The sequence below is a fragment of the Lampetra fluviatilis genome, chromosome 30, assembly GCF_964198595.1.
Source record: "Lampetra fluviatilis chromosome 30, kcLamFluv1.1, whole genome shotgun sequence".
Taxonomy (NCBI): domain Eukaryota; kingdom Metazoa; phylum Chordata; class Hyperoartia; order Petromyzontiformes; family Petromyzontidae; genus Lampetra; species Lampetra fluviatilis.
Window position 1 is genome coordinate 358,478 of NC_136304.1, and position 25,387 is coordinate 383,864.

Below are 25,387 nucleotides of genomic sequence, written 5' to 3' on the forward strand. Positions count from 1 at the left end.
AAATGTGTTCCACAGTGCAGCTGACAGATTTGAGCTGTGCAGAGATTGACGGTACTCATGGATAATCCATTGCTGAAGTGTTTCTAATAAATATACATCTGATTACATTGCATAATTTACCCTAAATTCCTTTGATTTCAATAAAATAGATATGGACTTTATGGACACCCTGTATTTGGCAATTGGTTAAAGTCTCCGTGGTTTGTGATAGCGGGCCATCTCTCAGATCAGCTTTCAAGGTTTCTTCTAGGCGACTGAAATCTTACGTATTGTTACATATCTGCATCGGAAAAGTGCCTGGTTGTGGTTTCCGAGGACATTTGTGAATAGGTTGAAAAGTATCGTTGCACAAAGTTACCCCTGCAAGTAGGTCGATGTTTTAGGACCTCCAGGAGGTGGAGTTTTTTAAAAGTGAATCTTGGAACTAGTTGCCTCTAAGCAAGTTCCACATCCAAGACAGTCCAATGTGTTGGAGGCATTCTTTGAAGAATAACCATTTAAAATAATATTTGCATGCAGTTTATGAAACCACGACCCGGTAGTTGGCTGCATGTGAATGGTCGCCCCATCTTCGTTTTTTTAGTAAAATGTTTATGTAAAAATAGCTTTTTGAAATGATATGTTCTTGGTAATGTTTCCCACTTTTTAAGCAGTTATCGATACAGGATTTGGAATGGTCTCCACGATTTCTGCAACCAAGGGGAAGACCTAAGACCAGATTGTGGGATACTTTTAGGGCAGATTTTGGGAGGTCACAGCAGCTGTGGGATCTAGCAAGAAGGTAGAAAGCTTTGGCGAGTTGTGGTGGTGGCATCAGCATCTTGGCTATGATGACATATGGACCTTGTCTGTTCAAGGCCATTACCATAAAGGGACCATGTAATTGTATTGTGAAATGCAAAACTCGGTATACCCATACGTTCGCTCCATTTATGGCAGTTTAAATGTGCATATAAACAAAATGCTATCTCCAGACAAATTAAAACACACCGGCGAAGTATCGAAGAGAAACATACAAAGGTGCATTTATTACAAAACAAAAAAAAATCAATGCAAAGTCATGACAACTTATTTAAAAGATTACAGTACAAAGACACTCAATTCATAGACATAAAGGCCAAAAGAGATCACCAAATGTAAATTTACTATATTCTAGCAAAGCTCAAGTTGCAAAGTAGATTTTTCTGGCCAGACAGTGGCATATCCACATGGCCAGGTAGTAAATGTTAATATTCGGCTATTGACACAAACTCCAAAGTATTTAGTAATAATCTTTAAGAAAGCTTACTGTTCAATTCAGTTCCAATTAAATTCAATACATTCCCACAGTGCCTTCCATGGATACACCACTATGCATCCAAATTGCTGAAAACCAGCGCTTCCCAACCATGAGTCGACAACTTCAGGGGCATCATCATTATCACCGCCTGTAGATCAATCCACTCCGCTACCTTTGTGGCAGTTGAATCAATTCGAATCCCTCCAAGATTATTATGGGCAAGAACACAGAATCGCTAACCTGGTAACACTCCTTCAGATGATGCATCATTGCCAACAGGTTAAAATGGCTTGCTCTTGTGAACAATTTAATGGCCGTTTACGTGGACAAAATCAGATGCAGACTAAATGAATAGAATTAACTCCGAGCAAGCTTATAACGGCTCTACCATTCTCCTTCGTTGATTTAAAGTATCTACAGGACAGGAACAATAGTGTGCAGTTACTAAAGGACAGCATGTGGTGCGAGCAGGTACCTATTTAACCTTTTTTGCAAGCAATCATGTGGGGAATAAATTCCACAAACGTGACGGGATCCGATGCAGTGCTTATTCATTCCCTTCCTTTAGTTACGTATGAACGGTTTCACTCATTTTAATAGGCTTATGCTAAGGCAGCTTCTGAGTTAAACAGGGTTGGAACCATGAGACTAATGGTTTAGATTGTACAGACTCGGTAACTGATTACTTTTTTCTGACCACAATACTCAATTGATCAATGGGCCATTATCTTGTCTAACCTATATGAAACTTGTGCAACTTTGGGTGTACAACAACAAAGATTCATTTAATTAGTTTCCTCCCCACTTTATACAAGTCCAGATTGAATGCCACGAGACAATGGGCGATGTGCAGCCAATCACACGCAAGCATTTGAGAATATTTTACATATGTGCGCACTGTTATGTTACAAGGTTGCACTTCATAAAAATACAAAAGTTCTACAGTCTCCAATGCTCATGTGATTGGTTGCATGGCCACTCTGTTTTAGATATTTGATGTAACCTCTTAAGACAACACAAATTACAAGTGATCAGTTTAGAATGTTTAATGCATGGAAACTTAGCATCTCACCTGCACTGCCCAACTTCAGTTTGTGCAGTGAGGTACTCACACTTTATACCATATTGCCTGTTGGGACATGTAAATATTTCCAAGCTAACAAAATAGAATCGGTCATTAACAGGTAGTATGGTGTGCACTTCCAGATAAATGTAAAGTTTAAGATGAAACATGTGTTATTTATTTATATTGCCTGTTAAATGTGAGGGTTGAAATATGTTTCAAAGAAAAACAGAACATCACCAACACCCAAGAAAACAAAATAATGGACTTTAAAAAAAATCTGTAAACCAAAGAACACGCGTCTCACACCGGCTTTAAGACTAGAAAATGTTCTAAAGTTTATTGGAAACCCAAAAAAGAAACAACTCCAGAACAGACATCCGTTACAAAAATATCATCCCCAATATGTAACGCATCCTGCAGGTTATAAACGAATCGCGAGGAGGAGAGAGCGGTAATGGAATGGAAAAGTAACCACTGACCGATCTCTTCCCCTACATCCGTCTCTCCCTCCCTGGCGGGAGAGGGAGCCAGATATACAAAACCTGCAATTTGATTTATTAGTAAAATATATTACAGACCTTCAGGTTAAAACGAAGAGGAACGAACAGAATAAAACAAATTAAATTTTAAATGTTTAAAACGGACTTACGGAATTATTTAGGATGAAGTGAAATAAATACATCTAAGAGGTCAATGTTGGATTCCCGGCTGCATGTGTGACGTTTTAGGAGACTCACGTGGGGAGGCTAACCAAGCACAGGCCAAGGCAAAGTGTTTTTTTAGAAAAGAAATGAAAAAAATAGTTAATTCATTCGCCAGAATTATTCAAGTGTACAGGCTTGAAATGTGTATGAGGATTAGCGTACGGTAGCAGGTTAAGGGCAAGCTGATTTACTCTCTCACTTTAGTCCTAATGTAACTGCAACTTGTCAAGCTGGTAATTAGATTAGATTGTTCAACGCCAGATGGCGGAAAACATAAAACGGTGTTTTCATGGTTATACCATGACTGCAATGCTGCATGCAAGTGAAAAGTGATTTCTTTATTTCCAGCTCTAAATGGAACTGCTGAATAAAAAGTTCATACACTCAACTCCCCAAAAAAAGGATATTTTACAATGCTTTTTATTTTATATTACGGAAGCTTTAATGAAGCCAGGCATGGCGGAATATGATGCATCAAGCTTTGTTCACACTATAATTCGAAGGGCATAAATGGATTCTAAGGATGACCAGCTCGCAAAAATATTGCATAAATGCTCCAAACAATGGATCTTTCCAATGGTTCCAAAGAAGTTTACAAGTCATCTTAGTACACACAAGTGTGAACGGAGCTTATCATCATCGTCAATATCCACTCCCTGTGCGGCCATGGAACACGCAATGAAATGAGCCAGATGGGAACTCTAGCAGTGAGTGAATGACTGAGAGGTAAAATCAAATCTGATCAAGAGTAGTGGTAAAACGAATATTACACTCATGACAAATAGTTCCCTTCAGAACAGGAAACACTGAATATGGACACTGAATATGGACACACTGAATACACATTTATTTTCAAATGCAGAAGTGATGTCTTGTAAAAAGAGTAAACATTTTTACACGAATACGCCAACTCCAATGAAATTCCCATTCCTTTGGAGAAGACGCGGCTAGTTTTGGAGAGCCACTGTAACAGTTCATGGAACTGCAAGACACAGCCAACTGTGCATTCCAACAATTGCATTCGGCCATCCTGATAGAATAAGTGAGACAAAGCAGAGGAAATCAAGACGTGCCCTCTTTCAAGGACCCGCCAGTGTTTCACAGAAGTTAATTTCGGCCGAGGCAGATTGGCAAGCGTCAACGTGGCCAGATCGATCCAGTCTAGCAGCATAAGCAGCAATGAACATTAAAATGAATGGAAAAAATATATTCTTTGCTCTAATGAATGATAAAAAGGGAGAAAATGAAAAAATAATTGTCCACATATACACACACAAAAGCATGCACCCTTTCAAGCATCAAATAATGCCACTGTGTGTATTCATCCACATCCCACGCCGCTCATGTCAAACATTAGAATTCATGGTGAAATTTACTGAAAACTGTTTTACTGGAACTATGAACAGGAGCCCTTTTGAGGGCATTTATATTCAATGCTTTTGAATGTTTTCCTTAATAAATTGCACAGTAGTATGCATTACAAAAGTGGCTTCTAGTCTTTTTATCGGGACATTTAAAAGTGGGGATAACATTGTTGTCTCAAACTGTTAATGGGTAGGATTTTTCATTTTTGAGTCTTTGTAAGCAAAACCAAAGGCAAATTTAAAAAAAAAAGAAAATGATATGCTGCACGTATGTAGTTATTGAGAACAAGAAAACAATTGTTTGCGAAAATGTGGCTCGATCAATGGCAAATTCAAGATAAGTCAACAACATGAAAACCATTAAAACATTTAAATGGTGGGGGGAGCTTGGTGTCATGATGGGAGACGGGAGAGATGGATGGGGTCATATGACCTCCCCAAATGTTTTTTAGATTTTTGTTGGGTCTCATTCCATGAGAAATAAAACCTTGCTGTGTCCAACCAAATCCACCCTGCACCCCTGACACCCCTTAATCCGTTCCGCCTAAAAAAACAAGTTTGCTCACTTGCTCACTCCCAACACAAGCCTCTCGTGTTCAAATAAGAACAGGAAAGAATATTAAATAATCACCAACTTTTTACGTATCAACATTTTTAGCAGAAATGTTCCTTCTTAGTTCGGCCAACATTCTCATGTGCACGAGGCCTTCTTACCACCGCCGCCGGAGAAGAAAAAGTGGAAGCTAAAAAAAAAAGACCCGGATAAAAATAAAAGTTCTGAAATGATTCCAGCAGCTCTTTATGTTGCGCCATTTTCAGGTTTCCTGTGGCTTCCAGCATTTCCGAAGAACGTGTGACAATATGCAACGAAGGAACATATTCTAAAAATGTTTTTGAAAAAAAGAAGTAATGATAGCAACACAGCCCTCCAGGAAGGGCGACTGGTGCAGCGAGTACTTTTGGCAGGGCACACGAGAAGGGGCAGCGTTACCTGCCTCTACCGGTTGAGCTTGAGACGGATGGAGTTTTTTACAACCTTCACGGCGGTAGGAACTGGCGCGGAGCCATCAGACAGCTCGTTGCTGGCCTGTTTCTGCCAACATAAATGCACCAGGTGGTCATTGGATTCATGACACTAAATATGCTTCTGCGGGTCTCAAAAGGCACTTGGTATAACTTTCAAGCAAAGTGACCCATTTAGGATGTGATCAAGACCAGTATTCAGTCGTCAAAATGTGCAATAATGTATCATGAATCGTGATAAAAATAAGGCGACCTACAGAAATATTGTTTTTTTCCACATGGCAGCATGTGAACAGCAATAACAAATTGTGAAAGAGGTGCGGTTATTAAAACCACACCAGTCTGTACAAATTCCATTCTCCAAAACACGTGGACACGTGCAAATGTTCACACGCGTGGGTTGACAATCTCTAGGCATGAGGTTTTTCTCCCCAATTATAACAAATATACACACTGGATGTCACCAGTCACCCACACTTGAGCATACATTTGAAGGTTTCCCAACAACAGAGCTTTTAAAACCAGGGTCAGGCACTGTCATAGCGCTCAAGAGATGCCGTTATAAAAATAAATCGGTAATATTGCTCGAGTACCATAATGACACACTGGACTCCAAACTTGATTTGTTACACATTAACAAAGTGTCACACGTGTCAGACGGACTGGGACACACATATTAGGTGTGCATCTGCAATATGGAACCTATTTGTTTTTTGGATCGTCTTATAATGTACAGTACGCTTCAAGGGATGTTGATGGTGTGTGCGTTGGAGGGTGCGAGAAGCCCACCTGCGTTTCCGTTTGCACGTCGGTTGTTTGTATAGGCGTCGTCTCCTCCTGAAGTTCCTGCTCACGGGACGGCAGGCAAGGATTAAGCGCAGCACCTCAGCTTCCATGCTTGCAAGAGCTCAAAATGTACAGCCAGGGGCACCATGTTGCCCTACCAGTGGCTCTCATTGTCAGGTTGTTGATGCCCCTGGTCAACCTACAAGTTCTGGCCAAAAGAGTAACAAGCAGCTGCACCTCCCATTCAGTAACTGCACATAGAGTTCTGCAATTGCTTGACCAGTTCTCTATAAACCACTTGCACATCTCCCGCGTACCGCATCCGAGGTATGATTTGAGATGTGGTTAAATGTTACGGTGAGGATCACATGATAGCTACAACTCAATATCTTCTTGTACGATTTGATATGTATCGAATCCCAAAATAAAAATAGGACAATATATATTTTTTATCTAATCACGGCAATGCTTTGCAACAATTTAATTCTGGGCCAGTGGGAGGGGATGGGTAGTTGTTGAACGAAAGGATAATTAATCGAACTCGATGGGTTGCTGTGGAATTCAATGGGCAACTGTTTGAAAACAAAACCCCACCTCGGGGTATAGAACTGTAAAAGGAAAGCCTCTCATGATTATGTATTGCAGTGAAAACCTCACTTGTAATGTACAGTGCAGTACAATGTCTGTAAAAGGCTGACAGAGCACGTTAATACAAGTGAGGCAAACTGGGATTGTTTGTCACAACTACAGGAATAGGCTGAACACTTTACTTAGTTTCAGTCAGATGAAATGTATGCAACACATGGGTAGTGCTGTGTGTGCAGACACCAATTACTGATTCAGAGAATGAGGTTGACAGCTTGAGTCGATACTTTGAATGAGTTTATAAAATTCAAGAGATCATACGACTTAAGCGTACATTAACAAACATTTTATTAGGGTTAAAAAAAAAAGCAGAACAATGTAGAATGGGGTTCACTAAAACGTTAAAAAACATCTAAACACATCTCCAGTATCACTAGAACAGTAACATTAACTCTTACACGTCCCTGAGAAGTATTTTCTCTTACGTATTGTATGTGTAAACAGTACTCTGCGCGGCATGAACTGCTCTAGGAAAATTTATCAAAATGCAATCAGGAGCTGGTTGCCAGCATTGGAACCTTTGAAACAATGTGTAAAAAACGGCTATTTGCCATCCAGGATCCACGAGTTTGTTATCTGCAGAGCTTCCACAATAATTTCGACAAAGTGCAGTCCCCAACTTTGAATTATTTTCTGGAGCTTTGGCCGACAAAGGTCAATGCCTTCCGTGGAAACTGAAGACATGTCGAGCAAGTATTATTTTTATTAGGATCTGGCAACGAGCTCTTGTTTACACAAGCCACTTTAAACACATTCACACATCTAATGTACAGAATTTCCATTTGTAGTACAAAACTTTCAAATCCCCAAAACACTGCAGATTATCTATACAGAATTTCCCAGCGTGCTCATATCAAGAATGCAAATTAACTGCCGACTTTTTTACAATAACAATCCATATTAATTAATCTAGACATGGGTGCACGGGGAAATTGGGTCTGCCCTGGTTTAAATAAATAAAAAAATTCAAATGTTCCATGGCCACGGATGAAACGTGTCAGTGCCATTTAGGAAAAGCCTTGCTGTTGTGTTTGCGGAAGATCATACCAGAATGTCGCTGTCCTCAGATGCGCCAGTTTTCGTGACAGCGTTGCCTGTGTCACTGTTTTTCAGTGGCTGCTGCGCAATGACAAAGACACAGGTACTCTCGTTACCCTAGTTAACACTGCAAGGAAATGTCATTTATTTATGCAAGCCAGAAAGTCTCATCGAGCCTCAAGACTCTTTCAGCTGGTTCCCGTGTTGGAATGTTTGACGAATTTTTGTTAGAAGTGTTTTGCGTGCAGGATGAAACCGGAGTACCCGGAGTAAACTCACGAACCCATTTTCTGTACTGCCATCTCCTGGCCACTTGGTATCCCAGTGGGTTTGGGGAGTCTCACACAACTGCATGATCCACCAATCCTCGATTTTCCAATGTGCTGGATTACAGGCGTGCACACCACAACTGGCTTCGAAGTAATGGAATGTGCTTAACACACTTGAAAAACCAGTTTGGCCCAAAATGAAATATCCAGACCAACAAAGCACGGCATCTCACTGGGACGTTTGTAATACACAAAATACTCTCATTTACATTATTAGGTCTTTCTTGCAATATTTACAAACGAATTTCAATGAACTCTCACTTGTAAGTAAAATCAATCTTTATTTTGTACAGGTAAAATCCCATTACGAGTTTCATGGAATAAAACAGGAATGCAGTGAAAAATGTTTATTAACAAATGAAGCAAAAAATCCCAATAAAACGTGCAGAAAAATAAATCAGCCCAAAGCAAAACATTCGATGCAAAAAAAGACACATTTTGTATATCGATATTTTCTTTCATAACCTACAAGTCCTTTATCATGAAAGCCTCAACGAGAGTGTCAGACTTTCAGGAGGGTGCTGCATGGGCGAGTGTTACCCTGTTACCTCATTGGTGCAGTGTAAAAATGTAAGAAAACCAGAGAACCCGCATCAAACCCATGTAATTACATGGCCACACTACAAATAATCTTAGAGGTAGTATACGATGAATTGTAAGTTGAAATTGAACACAATGGGAATTTTGTGCAGCTATTTGTGAACAGGTGGAGACTGTTCACCAATGACTCAACAACTGGGAACACATTTTAAAATAATATGCAACATGAAAAGCAGAGGTTATTATTTGTAGTTACTCACCGAAGCTGTCCCAGGCTATTTTACCCAAGTGTGAAGCTTCGTTCATGAGACGGGAAAACAAAGACTTAAAAAAACACCACAGCACTTTAGTGATGTCATTGCACTGATGTATTAAAAGTACATGGTTATGTCACAATACTCCTATTCTGGTTTGCTTTGTTAAGTTGAAAGTCTAATTTTCCGATGAACAATGCTTCAAACTCACGTTGGATAACCCAGTACAAGCAACCTAGGTATACTTGTAAACACAAAAAGAAATGTCCTTCGGGTTACAAATTCAAGTGTAGACACAGCTGCTGGTCTCAGCCTAGCTGACAATGACTGCACAAAAAACCCATAAGAATAAATTAGGTTGTTTAAGTTGCGCGTGGCTAAATTCCATAGCGAACCTAGGCCCTCAGCGGTATCGGCTCATCGTTCCATAACGGCCATAATGAGGCTCCTTTGGCAAGCGGCCACCTCTGTTTCTTATTTTCCAGCGGAGGTCGTCATTGACCAGAGTAAATGTCCGATGATGGTGAGAGAGGCTCACGGAGTCAGTGTCCATATCCGAGTCGCCAGCCGGGGCAGCCTCGCTCGGGGGGCTCTTGTGCCGCTTAGGTGGCGACGTCTTGCTTCCGGGCGACTGCGGCCGCTTGACTCCCTGCGGCGGTGTGGGATGTCCGGCAGTGGCGGCGGCGCCGGTGGCCGGCGGCGGCGTGTTTACGAGCCGCGTGGGCGTCACCACCCGTACGACCGTCCCCGATGGGACGGAGGCAGCGTGGAGAGGCCCTGTGAGCGCAAACGTGGCACGGTAACTCAGCCGTAACACTTGAAGGGAGGGGTGATGGGGGGGGAGTACACGCACAAACCCTGGGGGAAGGCGGAAGAATCTCACAATCAGAATTCATCTGCTTTAAGACGATGCGACACTAAAAACAAATACAATTATTTCTCCCGTACGAAGATAACAAAGATGTAGCTCAAATAATATACAAATTAATTAATATTCTCAAATTAACAATGCAAAAATTGTACAACATACGATGTATATGTCTTGCATGAACATCAAGCCAAAAACAGCAAGTTGTTTCGTCTCCTGTCTGCAAAATCTACTTTATACACATTTATCAGATACTGTTCGAGTGGCATGAAATAGTCAGTTTGTGCCTTGATGGCAATGCAGTGATGTCATTAGAACATGAGGATGGAGCACGTGACTGCTTTTAAAGTAAACATTTCCATCGATGAAGCTTAAATCTATTTTTTTTTAAATTCTGTAGAAATTATTTGGGTTTAGTTTGTTGTCCTTCCCCCGCACCGCCGATTAGCACTGTTGGCTCTGTACGGTGTGAAAGTTCAACATACATAAATACAGCGCAGCTGCAATTTTACAAAATGAAAACTAATCGTGTATAAAACAGAAATATGAGCCACAATGTGAAACAATAAATGTATGATCGTGAAAGAGCGCTATCATACCACTGTAGCCTGCGCCCCCTTCAATGGAGGATAAACAGCAAAACTCGTGGACCTCTCTCCTGAAGCCCTCCGGTCGTGAGCCAGTCGCTGTCGACATGATCATTTAACTCCTGAACATATTGCCACACGCTAGACTAAAACTGCCGGAGAATTAGGACATTTTGGCGCAGGTTTTAACTGCCGTGATGAGCAAGCTTACTGGTGGAGATAACCGGGATGGCATTGCCGGCAACGGGCATGCTGGGGTTTTCTGGCGACGGCGTCCGAGGCGAGGGCGACTTGTCGTCGGCCGCCACGGGGGGCGACGCCGAAGGACTGGAGACACTGCCATTCTCACCGGTCACCCTGTGGGGGGCCACGGGGAATCGGGGTGATGGGGGGCGGGAGGGGGATTGGGACGGGAAGGAAGAGAGATCGGATAGGGGGGTGAAGGGCGAGGGTTGGGGAGGAGAGGCACGCGTCGGTGTGAACGGGGAAAGACATCAACGTTAGCGGTGCTTTACCGGGTGCCCAATCATCAACTTTGGCCTTTGCCTGCCCCTTTCTACAACAATACCCTGATTTACGTCTCATCCTTTTTCGTCGTCACTTTATGAATACCACTACCTGATTTCTGTTGCCTTAACCCACACTTACGTCTCTGACAGCATCTGTTCTTTCTTGTATCCATTACCTCAGCCTTTGCCTCCACCAACCCTGGTCAAGAACTACTTTGTGTCGAGCATAAAGAAATGTACAATACTGACGAGTGCAATATAGTATTTATGTACTGTATTTGTGTACTGTATTTGTGTGTTTTTTTTTATAGTGGACTGCATCTTATTGTACTCTGGATGATTAATCATAAAGCTTACTGTTGTACATTAATGTGGAATACAGCTGTGGGTATGTCTAGGATGAAGATGCACACATTAACACAAAGCTTCAGCATGCAATCCGTTGTCGTTTAGCTCTTTTGTAAAAATTGCGCTGATTGACGTCGGTTCGATATTGGTCGCTCTTTTCAGGAACGCATCCCCAACATAAAGAGAGTTATTACTGTAAAAACAAACTGTATTAAATAATTTAGGCAGATTAACTCACACTTCAGTGTAAAGGCATTCGTCTTTGTCAAATGGCAGCCAACAAGACTGAGATTTAAAAAATCTGATTTAACAATTTTTATGCGATAACAATTACCGACAAGTGTTGTCTGCTAACACATCAACCAATATTTTACAAAGTAACTACAGCTTGGTCTGTTGAGCCACAGGGAGACTGACTAAATTCATATTAAGTATTGTCATGTACAGCTACTTTTCCCTGTCATGGACTACAGCAAAAAAGATCAAATCTACAACGGGGACCATAGCGTTCACCAGAATAAAACAAAACAGCAAGTGCTCCTTGTGTGCCGACCGCTATACATGCGGCTCCACAAATGTCTACGCATGCGGCTCCACTTAGCAGCAGCAGCATCAGAATCAGCAGCGCCTACGCACGGAGAGGACGGCTGGTTGCTGTCCGAGTTGAGGACACGGATGATGGTGGGCGACGAGAAGCTGCAGTCAGAGTCCCTCGACGAGTCGAGCACGCTGCCGCTGTTCAGGGAGGTGCGCGCCGAGCCACTTCGCCCGTTCTCCTGCCAAAGCGCAAGCCGAGCCGTCGGTGGGTTAATCATGAACGTCCTTGTCAGAGCTCATGTAGAGTGGCCCCCGCCCCCCCTCCCCCCATGGCCAGTGACAACGTTTATGCTGGGACGAGTGACAAGTGAAATGTCTTGGGAAGGTGAACAAACTAGCAAACATGACCATATTTATTCGTGGTTAAGCTGGATAATAGGAAACTTAGTCAGAGTTTCGAAAATATGCAAGTTCAACATGAACTTTGACATAGCAATATGAACTTTGACCTACTGGACATCTGTGAAAAAGAGCTTCATAGCTCATTGTATTTCTCCAGGATAAATAAAACAAATACTCTGATTCTGAATGAATGTGGGGGGTTAAACGATATCAGATACATCACTTAAAATGTATATAAATACAAGCTTAAGCTCTAGTTGAATGTTTGTTATTAATGCTACATTTTTGTATTTTTTACAATGTTGCAATTTACATTTTAAGCAAGTGTTTACTGTTTTTCCTTTGATTTAACCAGGTCATCCTTGAAAAGGTGATGGTTAATTGAAATGGGCTCTGACCTGGCTTTAAAAAAGTACACAAATCAATGAAATTATGCTGTGCTGTATGCTATGGATCATGTGAATGAAACCAGTTACGAATGAATTCGAATTTAAAAAGAAAACAAGTGCTGGTGAGGTATGATGCCTGAACCACAACAAAAGAATGGTATTTAATTTTGTAAAATCCTTGATGTTCAGCAGGTACCTTTTTCTTTTTCTGAAGAACATCACCGGGCAGAAACTGGCTGAGCTGCTTTTTCTTGACATGGATGGCCTCGATCTGCATGCCCTCTTTGAGCATACTGATGTGTGCAGCTTGCCTGTAAACTGCAGCACGCAAAGCCACGGTTCATGTAATGTCCGTTCTACAGTAATCATCGACCTCAACCACTTCACAGAAGAGACCAGGGCCGTGGGTGAGCACTCACCCGTGTCGGTGAATGACTGGATGTCTAGCGTCAGGTCCACGTTCACATTCTCCGGGTTCTCCAACTTTTTGAAGATGATCCCGATGAACCAAACCGTTGTCACGCCTTGCCTGTTGAAAACAAAGTTATAGAAATCAACAGCTGAAATACCAAAACGAGAAGATATCTAAAATGTTTTATGAAGATTAGCATCCTTGCTTTTAAGATTGTGTGTGAGCACAAAACTAAAACAATACAAATCGTTACAACTTTGCACAATCATGTAGTTTTAGATACAATTCATGAAGAACCTGCCAATTGGAAGAACTTCTCAAACTGGCTGCCTACACCTTCAATGTTTGTAGTGTTTAAAGTGAGAACTAGATCAGTTTCAACCTTCATGGTCTCATCAGCAGTCAGATTGTTAAAAAAACTTCTGCTGGGATGCTAGAAATGTTATAGGAAAGCATATTCCAAGGAAACTGCAGAGAAGATTTGTATCTTCTAGGCAGCTTCAATAGTTTGAAGATGTGGTGCCATAAAACAAATTTCGTCATATTTTAATCCACTTCTGGATGGAGGCCTCCCAATTTTACGTTGGTAATGGACATTGTTTGCCCATTATTCACCATATTGCTTGGTGGAGGATGGATCGGTTTAGATATCACTCATCACTTAGTTGTGGCCATAAAACAAACTCAGATAACCAGGTTCATTGCGCAGTGTTTTCACCACTTTTCTTCGCTGCTACCAGTGAGACTATAAACCCACGTTGTACTGCACTGTGAAGCAGACTCGGCACTTGCTGCAAATCAGTGTGCAGGGTTTGCCGAGAGAGGGAAGGGGAGCTCAGCACGCCGCTTACTTGTCCGGGTTGTCCTTGGGGCCGGGGTAGGACTGCGGGTTGATGTGAGCCAGAGTGATGTACTCGTTGCGCTCAAGGTTTCCAACGAGGATGCGGATCTTCGACTCCACGAGTCCCACCCTGACACACGGTCAAGTTAGCAGCAGTGTCACGATTTCATTAGTTGCATTACCAGCTTGTGACGATTAAAACCTATTTCAGTTACAATATCACTGATAGAGATACAAGCGCTCTGTCCTTAGGCCTTCAACAACATAAACAATATAATCATTACTATTTGTTAATGTCTATTATGTAAACAATTTCACGCACTTCTTTTCATGCGTTCAAACTTCAAAATTTTAAAAAGGCAATATAAATTAAATTACCTCCTGCAATAACCATTATTGGTATTTAATGTCAGATCAATTTGACTGTTGACAAGACATCGTAGAGGATGATAGAATGGCTGCCTGTCATTAAAACAAACTACTATTTATATATTATCGTGTATAAGGCAGTATTCATTCAAAAGGTTTGTGTATAAATAGACCGAACGGTATCCAGGACTTACCACTCGAGGTGCTGTTCTTCCGTGAGTGCACTTGCCGTCAGTACGATGTAATGCCTACAAGATAATGAAAACTTTTAATCATGGTAAAAGATCCAAGATGTTTTAGAAAACACACTTTTTGTATTTCTATAACTATATCTTGATAGTGCTAATGGAGCCATGCTAGGAGGTAAATAGACATACTTCAAGGACTCCTTCAGTCAAGAGAACCTTGTATCACCTCAGGAAAGGGCCCTGGAAAATGACACCACAGAACTACTTCTGGAGTCGCTTCAATAGGCCTTTCTTATCCAACACCAGAAGCTATTCCTGCATGCTCTGATAAACTTTCTAATGTTTACACATGTTCATGCCCAAAGCCTAATTCAAGTAAAACACCAAGTTATATAAAATCATTATAGTGCAGTTAATTGTGGCCAGGTTTAGACCATCAACTTTCGAGAAACAAACCCTGACACAAAGGAGGTTTAAATTAACCTGTTAAAAAATACAAATGTATTTCAGGAAGATGCCCCTTGAAACGTTTTACACATTTGAAACTTACTTGTACTTGAGAAAAAAGTTTGGCGACTCAAACAGCTTACTCCATTCCGCTTTGCCCATCAGAATTTCATCGGTGATGGCGAGTCCTGCAAAATGACATGAAAAGGTGAAGGTGCAGCCCTGCCATTTCCCACTCACGCCACAGCCGGAGGAAGGGCCTCCCCATTATTGGGAGCTTCAGAGGGTAGTTGGCCGACTCTTCAACACTGGCCATACATCTTAGAAGAGGTGGGACTTGTCGATTGAATAAGAGTGGTGAAACCATTTACACAACTACAACCGAGTCACCCGCAGAAGTTACAACAGGAGAGGTAATCGTCGTTCCCACGAGCACCCTGTTGCCCACCTTGTTTGAACTCCTCCACCATGACGGTGCGTGTGGACATGGTGACATTGTAGGTGGAGTTCTGGTGAGGGTACGCAGGTGTGATGATGGGCATCACGTGGTACCTGTCTGTTGGGTTCACCTGGGTGGACAAGAATCAAGGTGGCCAAACAAATGTGTTAAAGGCTGACCAGCAGATGATGACATATAAGCTGCCAGTGTAATGAAAGGAATGGTCTGCCAGAAATGGGGAAAAAAATCATGGAAGGGTCAATAAACAAAGTAACTCCTTGCGAAAAAAATAACACATCAATGATATAACGACCAACTCATACAAAAAATATATCATGCTAAACATACATGCATGTGCAGGAATACAAGATTAATTATAATTCCAAAACCAGTGATGGAGAGACAGCCAAGTTGATCGAATGTGGAACACAACAAGCAAACATGACAGGATATCTGACCTCTGAGCTGTGACAAGCAGTGCTTACCCGTGGGTCCCACACAGGCAGGTTGAGGTTGCATTCCTCGGGCTGTTTCAGAAGGACAGGCTTAGGCCACTCCCTGCAGAAACACAGGAATTTACATCATCACAGCTGAACATTTTTATTTCATTGGAGACAATGGTATCACATGAATGTAAACATTATTTGGTTTTCATGCTTTGCTTGTTTGTACTATAGTCCTACTAAACTGCAAAGTGGGGCAGTCAACAGCAGTCATCCTATGGAGAGGCTTCAACCATTACGGTAATGTGTAATTGCCACCATCGGCCCAAGAAATGCACTTTGAATTTTATTGCCTTGTTCTATTTACATTGTTGTGCTCTCTCGACTGATTTTCTACGTGATAATATTTATCCTGTACTTACAAGTGGGTCTCCTTTGCACAAGAGACCTGGCGTCCACGCACTCACCTAGCTCTTAGGCTATTAATTAAATTCAAGAAAGCCTTGCGAGGCAACAAATTACTGCACCTAATCAAGTTCACTATAATAAATTACTCACTTTCAACAACGCACTGTCAGCTGGTTTACAGAAGGCATATGTATTGAATAAATGAATTAGCGAATGAGCAGACGAATGCAGCTGCCACTCACCACTTGGAGAAGACAAGGAAGAACTTGTGCACGAGGGTGGAGGCGATGGCGTTGGGGTAGAGCTGGCAGGTTCGTGCCACAAGCATTGCCCATGACACGCCACCCAGGAAGCCCAGCATATTCGAGTAGATCCCACGGCCTGGGCAACATCGGGCAGGATAATGCGCACACGCCAACGTATGTCACCATGGCGTCGTTAAACACGTGCAAACGTTGGTGGATGCATGGGATACTAGGAATTTCATTGTAGGATGTGTTAAGTGTTAAATATGTAATCAGGAAGAGAAGATTGGTATGGGTGGAGCAAGTGTACAGGGTGGAGAACAGTTTATTAAGACAGGCATTGCAGTTAGGTAGTGGGATACTGTAAGGGAAAACCTTAAATGTCGGGTGTTGACAGTGCAAAAGAGCTAAGAGACATAACAGAAGGAAGCAATGATGAAATGTGGTGGTATCAATGCTACCTGGCATCACTAGCCACTTCTTTTATTATAAAAAAGTTACTCCTTGTTCGAAACTTGAAGTGTAATAGCATTTTGTGCTAACATTACGTTAAGTCGGGAGAGTTATTTAAAACGGATTCAGTCAACATTGACCGGGAACACTGTGTACTCAAACGTGCATCAAGATCATGGCAGTGTACCCGAGACAAGTTGGATCGCTGTGTGTAAACACCAGTAGGGGTTTGTCAGAGCTCTCGGTCGGGCAAGAGTAAAAGCTTTGCCTCTCACCCTTGGCATGCTCTCTGTTACTGTTGGTGAGGGTTATACACCTGAGCAGTGAACTTGCTGCGTCGGCGAAAATAAGTCCCACCGTATGTACTAACGGCCATCAGACGGTAGCTGCGGCATCTACAAATTAGACTAAGAAGCCAAAGCATTGATGAACTATAGCGTATGTCTGTTGAACTTCTTTCGCACCTTACGTAGCCAACCGTGCTAATCGGAGGTGCGAAATAATGAATATAAAGCCGATTGTACAAGTGACATGTTGAAATACAACACTCACGTTTTGCCCAGAGCTTGATGGCGCGCAGCGTCATGCGGAAGTGTTCCACGTTGGGCACGAGGTGCAAAATTTCATCCGTCACGCGGCAGCCTACAAGAGAATAACAACGTGGTTATAAATGCAGGATTCACTTTCTCCGAGGAAAATACACGCCTGCTCAATGGCTGGAACGCGAATGTTACTATTGTGCCCAAGTCAGTGATCTCAATGGAATTGTACCACTGCGAATTCCATTATTTAGGTACATAGCATATCAAAAATCTGTTCCAAAGAAGTTTATTCGGTTATGTCACAAACTACTCTATCTACATTTTCAATCAAATAATTTAACAGCAGACATTTAATAAATGCAATGCGTTTTTTCACAACCAAACATATAAAACCACATTAAAAACACCTTAAAATGAATCAACGTAAGCACAGGGCAGACTGGGCAACAACAAGAAATATCTGGGTGTAAAACAGAAACTGAACAGAGCAGCCTGTTACACTCCAACAAGACTGCAGCTCACTGCTGCCACACGTTACCATTGAGGCTGCGGATGCATCGGATGTCGAGGTTTTTGAGTAGTGCGTTGTCACGGAGGTTTAGGTTATCGGGGATCACCTGCAGAGCCAGCCGTGCGAACAACACGTCGATCTAGGTGTTTGGGGGGCGAGGCGAGACAAGCGATAGTGATGGCGTGCAACAGATGCACGAAATTAAACAATGAGAAAGAATCGGCACACAGCCAGGATGGCACAAAACTACTTCTCACTGCATTGAACGGCTTAAATAACGTTTTCATACTGTTGGGGCGAAGGCCGTTACAAATAACTGTGCTGAATTCCAAAGCTATGTTAAGCCGGAAATGCATTTGAACATCATCCAGCATATGCTGCAACAAGGACAGTACCAAAATGTTGTCTTGCAACATCCCACAATGAAAAGTAATTAAACTATGCAATGATTATTTTCCATGCAGTAAAATCTGTCCGCGCAAATATGCACAAAAGTTATATGGCAGAGGTTTAGTGTGTTTCTGGGGAATAACACTTGTATTAAATATTTATATTCTGCTACTTATCACTTTGTGCAACTAAAAACACGGTGGATTTTCATTTCTTACCTCAATGTGGTCAAACGTAAGCTTGATGACAGGTACAAAGGCATCCTCCACAGACTGTAGGACAAAAGGTCATAAATTAGTTTCACTGCGTCCATATTGGAAGCAAACCTGCACTATGAAGAGACCAAACATCTACGTGATTTCCTGACTGAGTATCTTATAGGCTTGGGCCAACACAACTGGCAAAATAATCACATTCACAATGAGCATAATACAGGACTTCACATTTTGTTCAAACCTCATCGGAAGTCATGAACTACATTTAAGAACATCAATATGGCGATATACCGTATTTTCCCGTATATAACCCGCGGGGTAAACCACTTTTTACAAACAAAACAAGACCCCGAGGGGTTTATGGAGGTGTGGGATATCCCAAAAATATTTTACACGTGTGACATGTCAACTCGTTTAATGTTTTCATGGTGGGACTATCCACTATGCAACACTTTCCTTTGACTATAGCACTGCTGAATAAACCACTCACACTAAAATTGCACATGTTATCACGTTTTAAATGATTCGAATTGTTTGTACAATGAAACGACAATGTTTGAAGTGGGCGCACTTTGTTTACCGGCGATGGGAGAGCTGGGAGAGAGGTGGGGGGTTGGGGGCGAGGCGACGGAGTTACCATAGTGCCGCTATTGTCTGGCAATCTACCAGTGCTAAAACTGTACTTATCTACCAGTTATGTGTTATTTATTGGATATTTACTTTTGTTACTTATTTACTGTTTTAAGTTCACTCGTTTCCGGTTAGTTTGTTTTCTTTGTGCACATTATGATTTTAATGTTAACAACTGATAGTGGAATGTATTACAAATGTAAACTTCGTATTAATATGATGGAATCAAGTTGCGGTAACGACGTTAAAGATACGAATGCATGCGGGGTATATGGAGGTGCGGGATATCTGATTCTTTTTTACACAAAACGCTATTTGTGCAGGGTATATGCGTCTGCGGGTTATATGCGTATGCGGGCTATATGCGTGAAAATACGGTAATTTGGGGTTCTCTTTTACACTCTGCCACAGGTACTAGCAGGCTAACACAGCTGTGAAGCTAAAGGGTTGTGAGATATTAACAAGGCCTACCACTTCCATTTGAAAAACATACAATGGGTGACTCATGTCACTTGTGACTCAACTACAGTTGTGTTGACACTAAACATTCATGCTGAACAATTCATGATGAGAGACATCCAGATCAAGACATTTGTGTTGTTTTATTATTAGCAGTGTGAATGGAAAGAGGTGATCTTAAATGAAGAGAGGAACAGCATGGTGTGTGCTTGAGGGTGCAGCTGGAGGAATGGATTCATACTGTACACCTGATCGACCAGACTAACAGTTGCCATTAAATGCATTCAATACAGGAAAATGTATGTATTCCCCAACGAGAAAAAGAAACTTGTGAGGTGCTGCAGAAGTTCTCACCCGGAGGTCTTTTACTCCCTCCTGATTCTTTAACATCTCGATGAAAGTCGAGAAGAAGTCGATTCGTTCCACGTGTCGCGGCGAAACACACAGGGCGTCAATGTCGGCACCTATAAATACATCAGCGGCGGGTTATAATTATAGATGTGCTACGTCACTTTGTTTATTGATATGAATCAATAACCATTCTTGAACAAGATGGCTTTTACTTACAACACAGGTTACTCTTAATTGTTAAGTGAGTGAGTTCAATATTTGACACAGACTAGGTCAAAAATTATTGTATAACTTTTCCTCATTTTTGGAAAAAGTGGGTGGCATCTTTCCTTTCAATACAATTATAATGAAGCTTCAAAGAAGACGGGAACAACAATTACCTTTTGTGTGAACTCCCAGCCGATAGGACCCAAACGTAAATATTTTACCCCCGCCATTCTCCAAAATTGCTGGTGGAAGATTCTGCAGAAGAAAAAAACATCACCATATCAGTGCATTGGCTTAAACTGCACCCTAACTTGCACCAACTTGTAAAATTGCAACTGTGATAATTTTGTTTTATTACAATTGTCTTAATATTGTAGCTTACCTTGCTTTCACCAACTTCTCGGACCCATGCTTTTGCCAAGTTATTTAATTTCCCCAAGACAACCATCCTGTAAAAACACACGTCTAATAGTTAACAATCTTGAAGAAAATGTAAAATCCAAACACAGGCTTATGCACTGATCCCACTTGAAATTTTCATAGCAGGTTTTCCCTGGGTCAATGGAAGTTGCATCGCAATATATGCAATGGTCAAGGGTCAGACAACATCAATGTTTTTAATAAGGCTTTATAATCATATTAATCCTATTCCATCATGACATTAATCATATTCCAGACTATATCAATAATGGTCTCTTCCACGAGGACGGACCACGCTGAACCGCACTCAAACACAACAGGGCAGATGCGTGTACACGTTCCATAAATAGAAGATCAAAGAATCGCCCAACAGCGACCGTGGAGAAGTCCAAACCATCAACCACATCACCGATGAATGCTCCATCCATGCACATTCTGGCGGTATCGCCGAAATCCACACTGTGTCAACAACCACATCATTGGACTGGATGAGGAACCTTTGCGTTCAACTATGACGATCGTTAAGAAAAACTTTAAACCGTTGCTTTTCACAATGCCATACGAAAGAAGATGGTCTAATAATGCCTGTCTATCCAACAATCTGTGACAAATGTACTGTCCTTCAATAAATAAAGCAAATAATAATCACAAGACACGAAAGCAGGTAGACTTTCACAATGGGCATTTTCTGTACTAGCCAAAGTTTCCGCAACACTGCATGATTTGCATTTAACAACACTCGATCTGCGTCTAGCTCCACGTAATAACATCAAGTAAAGTTTATGGACGGTAAGAACATCTATTGTTACTGAACTTCCACACAAGGAAGTAAATGTTCAGTATAAAGCTTAACTTTGACCACCTTTTAACTTTTTGTTAATTTGCAATGAGTAATATAGTTACTGGGGGTTAAGGGAGGGAGAAGTGATGGTGTCATGTAATGAAGACGGAACATTTTACAATTTAATTTTTGTTCTGGAAGGGAACTTCTTACACAATTGTATGCATTGCAAATGAACAGGATATAACTAATGGAAAAAATAACAATCATGAATTGTTTACACAAATGTTGCTTTGACATTGAATAAGAAACAAATATTATTCAAGTTTTTACATCCAAGACAATGAAAGAGTGAGTAAATTACGTTTGTAATAGAAACAATTTATTTTAAGGGAAATGGTGGTACAGAACCAATGCAATAAAAGCCATCGCACTAAACCTTCAAGGCAGGATCTCTCAAACTCCAGTCTGTGATGCACTGCAGTTTTAATGGTAACGAATCATAAGGTGTGTTGACAGTGGCTTAATGTGCGTATGAATGAGAGATTGTTAAACAAGGAATAGTAGATCATAATTCTTAAAGCGAGAAGAGCTTGATAAGCCATGGTCATGGTGGATACAATCAATGATACAAGTCAGATGGACCTTCAATTAAAGATGCAACCAAAAGCACAATCTACTCCTTTACCGGTGGTTAAGTTCCTCCTCCTCTTCAAAGACCCCAAATGGCAGAAGAGTATTCATGAGGTGTCGTGTGAGAACACGGTCGGCTTCGCGTGGCTCTGCCAGGCTGATGGGCGACGTGATGCCATGCTGCCTCCCTGACTGGGAAGACTGAGATCCCTGCATTATGAGAAGGCTGCAGCAGCAGACAAAACAACAAAAAATGAAGGTCATATTTTACATCTAACTACAGGCACTGTATGCAAGTATTTAACATCAATGATATTGCTAACACATCATTTACCCAGTGGTTTCAACAGGCAAAGTACATTTTTTAGAGGCATTCCATATCGTTTAAATTTTTTATCGGTGATGTATTTTATGAGAAATACGTCAAGTATTAAACCAATGAATGTACTTATTGAACACATTTTTTTATATTGATAACACTCACAGAAACGGAACATCAGATTCACAGGGTGCCCAATGAAAGGCTTTAAAGGCCAGCCAGTCTCCAAAGCAAGCCCAGTTATCTTCAACCACGTAAAATCTCACTGCAACCACAGTATTTAAATGCTTTGATGAATAATGTAATATATGCCTTTTCAAATTTTAAAAATCTAATGTATACAAATTGTACATTAAGATGTCCACAAAGTCTCACACAACGCCAATTACGTAAGTCACTATTTCATAAAAAATTGTTAAAGTATACAAAAAAGACGTCATAACGTGAGTTGAGGTTACTAATTGTGGGAGTTCACTGCAAACGCATTGTCATTCAGCTTTGATGATTTTATAATAGCGAAATAATAATTTACATCCATTTGTGAATACACTAATGGCTGAAGGTCTCTCCATCAGGGGTTGGTCTTAGGTTCTTTCACCATACTAATAAGTGCGGGTTGGTGAAGGAAAACGACCAAGGACCAGTCAGGAAAGATATCACTTGCCATTGTTTGCTATGGCTGTGAATCAAACTCAGGTGACTAGGTTCGTAGCAGTACCTCTATGCCATTGATTTGCACACTAGTAATTGGATTCACAAGACACCTGTATCCATGAAAAAAACCCTTCAATATACACATTCGGTTTAAAATAAAATTAACACCAAAAGTATACAATTTTCATTCACATTTGGCATTAATGTGATGCAATTTGTACTAAGAATGTAATCAGTACCATAGTGTACAACCATGCCATGTTGTTACAACTTATTTATCTTCTACCGTAACTACTGTCCCCACATAATTCTTCATCCGTAGGATATATTTATTATCACAGACCTTCCTTGGGTTTTTACCCATGAGTGGTCCTATTTAATTCACGCTTTAGAATTTCGTTGATAAAATATGAAAGCATACTACTTAAATTTTCGTGAGGGTTTGTGGGGATTCGTATTTAGGGTTTCGGATGGGGATTAAGGGTTAGGGGAGAGGGTTTGAGTTTAGGAGTTAGAGATAGTAATCCATAAGATTGCTTTTTCTGCTCCATATGTGCAGGGAGAGGTAGTCTCAGACCTACGTTCTATGCAACCAGCCACAGGTCTATATGAATAGCTTTTGCAGGGGTACAATGAGTTGCATTTTTAAGAATCTTCAGATTGTATTGAACAATCAGTTACGCGTAACAAATGTAAATAAAGTAATAAGTTATGATTTTCCAAACAAATAAAAACAGCATTTTAAAATTAAACGAATTCATCTCCAGTGTGCACATGTTAAAGTGATACAGCCTGCGATTCACAGCACCATGCAGCTCAGAGGGTTGCCCAAAAGTCAATACTGGTATTAAACATTTTAATTGTATATTATTTAAGTTAAAATTGTAGCCATTATAATTATTGATATATATTTATCTCCTTTCTTTTGAGATGACATTTACAAAGATAGACCAAGAACATTGAATGAATTGAGACAAAATATAATTGATGATGCTTAAAGATTACACATGTGGTCTTAAAAAAGACCTACATTAATTTCAAATGTCCTACATGAATCAGTGTTCAAGGAAGTGAGTTTTAACATTTGTTAAAATAAATGGTATTACCCTATGTGATTTGTTAAAATAAATAAAACATCGTGTCCTGACTTTTGGGCCACACTGTATTCCCACACAAGTCCGATTACACAGGCATGAACACATTCCACGTTTGTCATCGTTTAATAAATAAGAATGGTAAACAGCACAATGCCGAGGACACGCTAAATGCGTTTGTATTATCAGTCACGATCATTCAACTGCTGGATGAAAGCCTCCCAAACCCGTCGCCCTGACTTCGTGTACAGCATTGAAACAAGCTCAACCAAAGTAAATCGTGACGTCTTTTGTTTATGTAACCATGCAACTACAGGAGAGAACGTCTTCAGCATTCAACAACTCAATACTATTCTTATAAACAATTAGGTTAAGACATTTTAGCTAAGGTAATGATTATAAACGTGGTATCTTAAAAAAACACTTTCATTTCTCAAGCAACAAACAATGCCAGCGAACGACCCTTACACAACACACGCGCTCTAAGAGCCAATGAAGATGTAAGTCAGTTTTCACAACCACTACACGTTAAATAACGTGTATAAGCCATTCAACAATAACTCAGTGGCTTAACAAATTAGATTTGTTGTTATTAAACGATAAAACTACAAATACTTACCACGCGTGGCCTACACCAGCGAGTACCACTAGACTAGCGGCCCGAACGCGGGAAGCTTCACAAAGCGGTCCCGACTCAACGACACACCTCGGACTCTACAAATATAATCATTACAAAGCACAATACATCAGAGCACGACATCACTCGAAGAGTAAGCAGCTTCTCCCACAATCCAGCGATGTTTGAGATACACACGCGTGATTTAAGGAAGCCCCTACTGCGTTGCGGCCTAGGTCCACTATTGTCCCGTTCAACAGCGACTAACGCGGCTTGAGAGCTACCGTCTCCAAAAGCAAACACTTACGATATTATTGTCGTCTTGTCGAGCCTCCCCAGGCGGCCGAGGGAGCTTTGTCGTTAAAATAAACCTTAAAAAACCACCATGGTCGCCGCCGCGTCTAACCCTCGCCTTTCCAACATGGCGCCTCACCAAACGCGTTTCTCCCGCGGCGTGCTGACGTCACGACGGCGGAAGAGAGCCGTGACGTCATCACGCACGGAGAGCAAGCTTTGTGTTCAGCGGCGGTGACGTCATCGCGAAAGGGCGCGTCGCGCAAGTTAAACAAAGATTCGAGCTGATGACGTCATCGCGCACGGTTACCGCCGTCGAGCGACGTCCTCTCGCGCAAAAACGCGGCTGAAGTTCAAG

At 41.3% G+C, this 25,387-nt stretch overlaps 1 protein-coding gene across 4 annotated transcripts; it reads right to left on the reverse strand.

The window, feature by feature from the left end:
- Positions 1-1,000: 1,000 nt before the first annotated feature.
- On the reverse strand, positions 1,001-25,203 carry LOC144943095 (poly(A) polymerase type 3-like). Of its 4 annotated transcripts, none has more exons than XM_078870260.1 (22): positions 25,043-25,203; positions 22,108-22,278; positions 20,601-20,667; positions 20,392-20,473; positions 20,015-20,124; positions 18,575-18,628; positions 17,994-18,105; positions 17,466-17,555; positions 16,458-16,596; positions 15,850-15,922; positions 15,374-15,494; positions 15,029-15,113; positions 14,485-14,538; positions 13,932-14,051; positions 13,088-13,197; positions 12,865-12,986; positions 11,977-12,116; positions 10,695-10,840; positions 9,567-9,805; positions 7,915-7,986; positions 6,226-6,282; positions 1,001-5,500 (listed from the first exon to the last, which is right to left on the reverse strand). In XM_078870260.1, exons 2-22 carry the CDS (start codon positions 22,266-22,268, stop codon positions 5,411-5,413), a joined length of 2,244 nt encoding a protein of 747 aa, XP_078726386.1. In that variant the 5' UTR covers positions 22,269-22,278; positions 25,043-25,203; the 3' UTR covers positions 1,001-5,410. The 4 variants fall into 4 exon arrangements, with proteins under 4 accessions (XP_078726386.1, XP_078726385.1, XP_078726387.1 ...); XM_078870259.1 differs by having other exon boundaries at positions 1,001-5,506; XM_078870261.1 differs by lacking the exons at positions 1,001-5,500; positions 6,226-6,282; positions 7,915-7,986; ... (5 more) ...; positions 13,932-14,051; positions 14,485-14,538 and having other exon boundaries at positions 15,025-15,113.
- Between the last annotated feature and the right edge of the window lie 184 nt (positions 25,204-25,387).

Coding starts and splice junctions, on each gene's coding strand:
- LOC144943095 (XM_078870259.1), bottom strand. CDS start 22,268: ATGCAGGGATCTCAGTCTTCCCAGTCAGGGAGGCAGCATGGCATCACG. Junction 18,106..18,574: donor TTACGTTTGACCACATTGAG/GTAAGAAATGAA, acceptor CCAAACACCTAG/ATCGACGTGTTGTTCGCACG. Junction 13,198..13,931: donor CCCAAGGACAACCCGGACAA/GTAAGCGGCGTG, acceptor TGTTTTCAACAG/GCAAGGCGTGACAACGGTTT.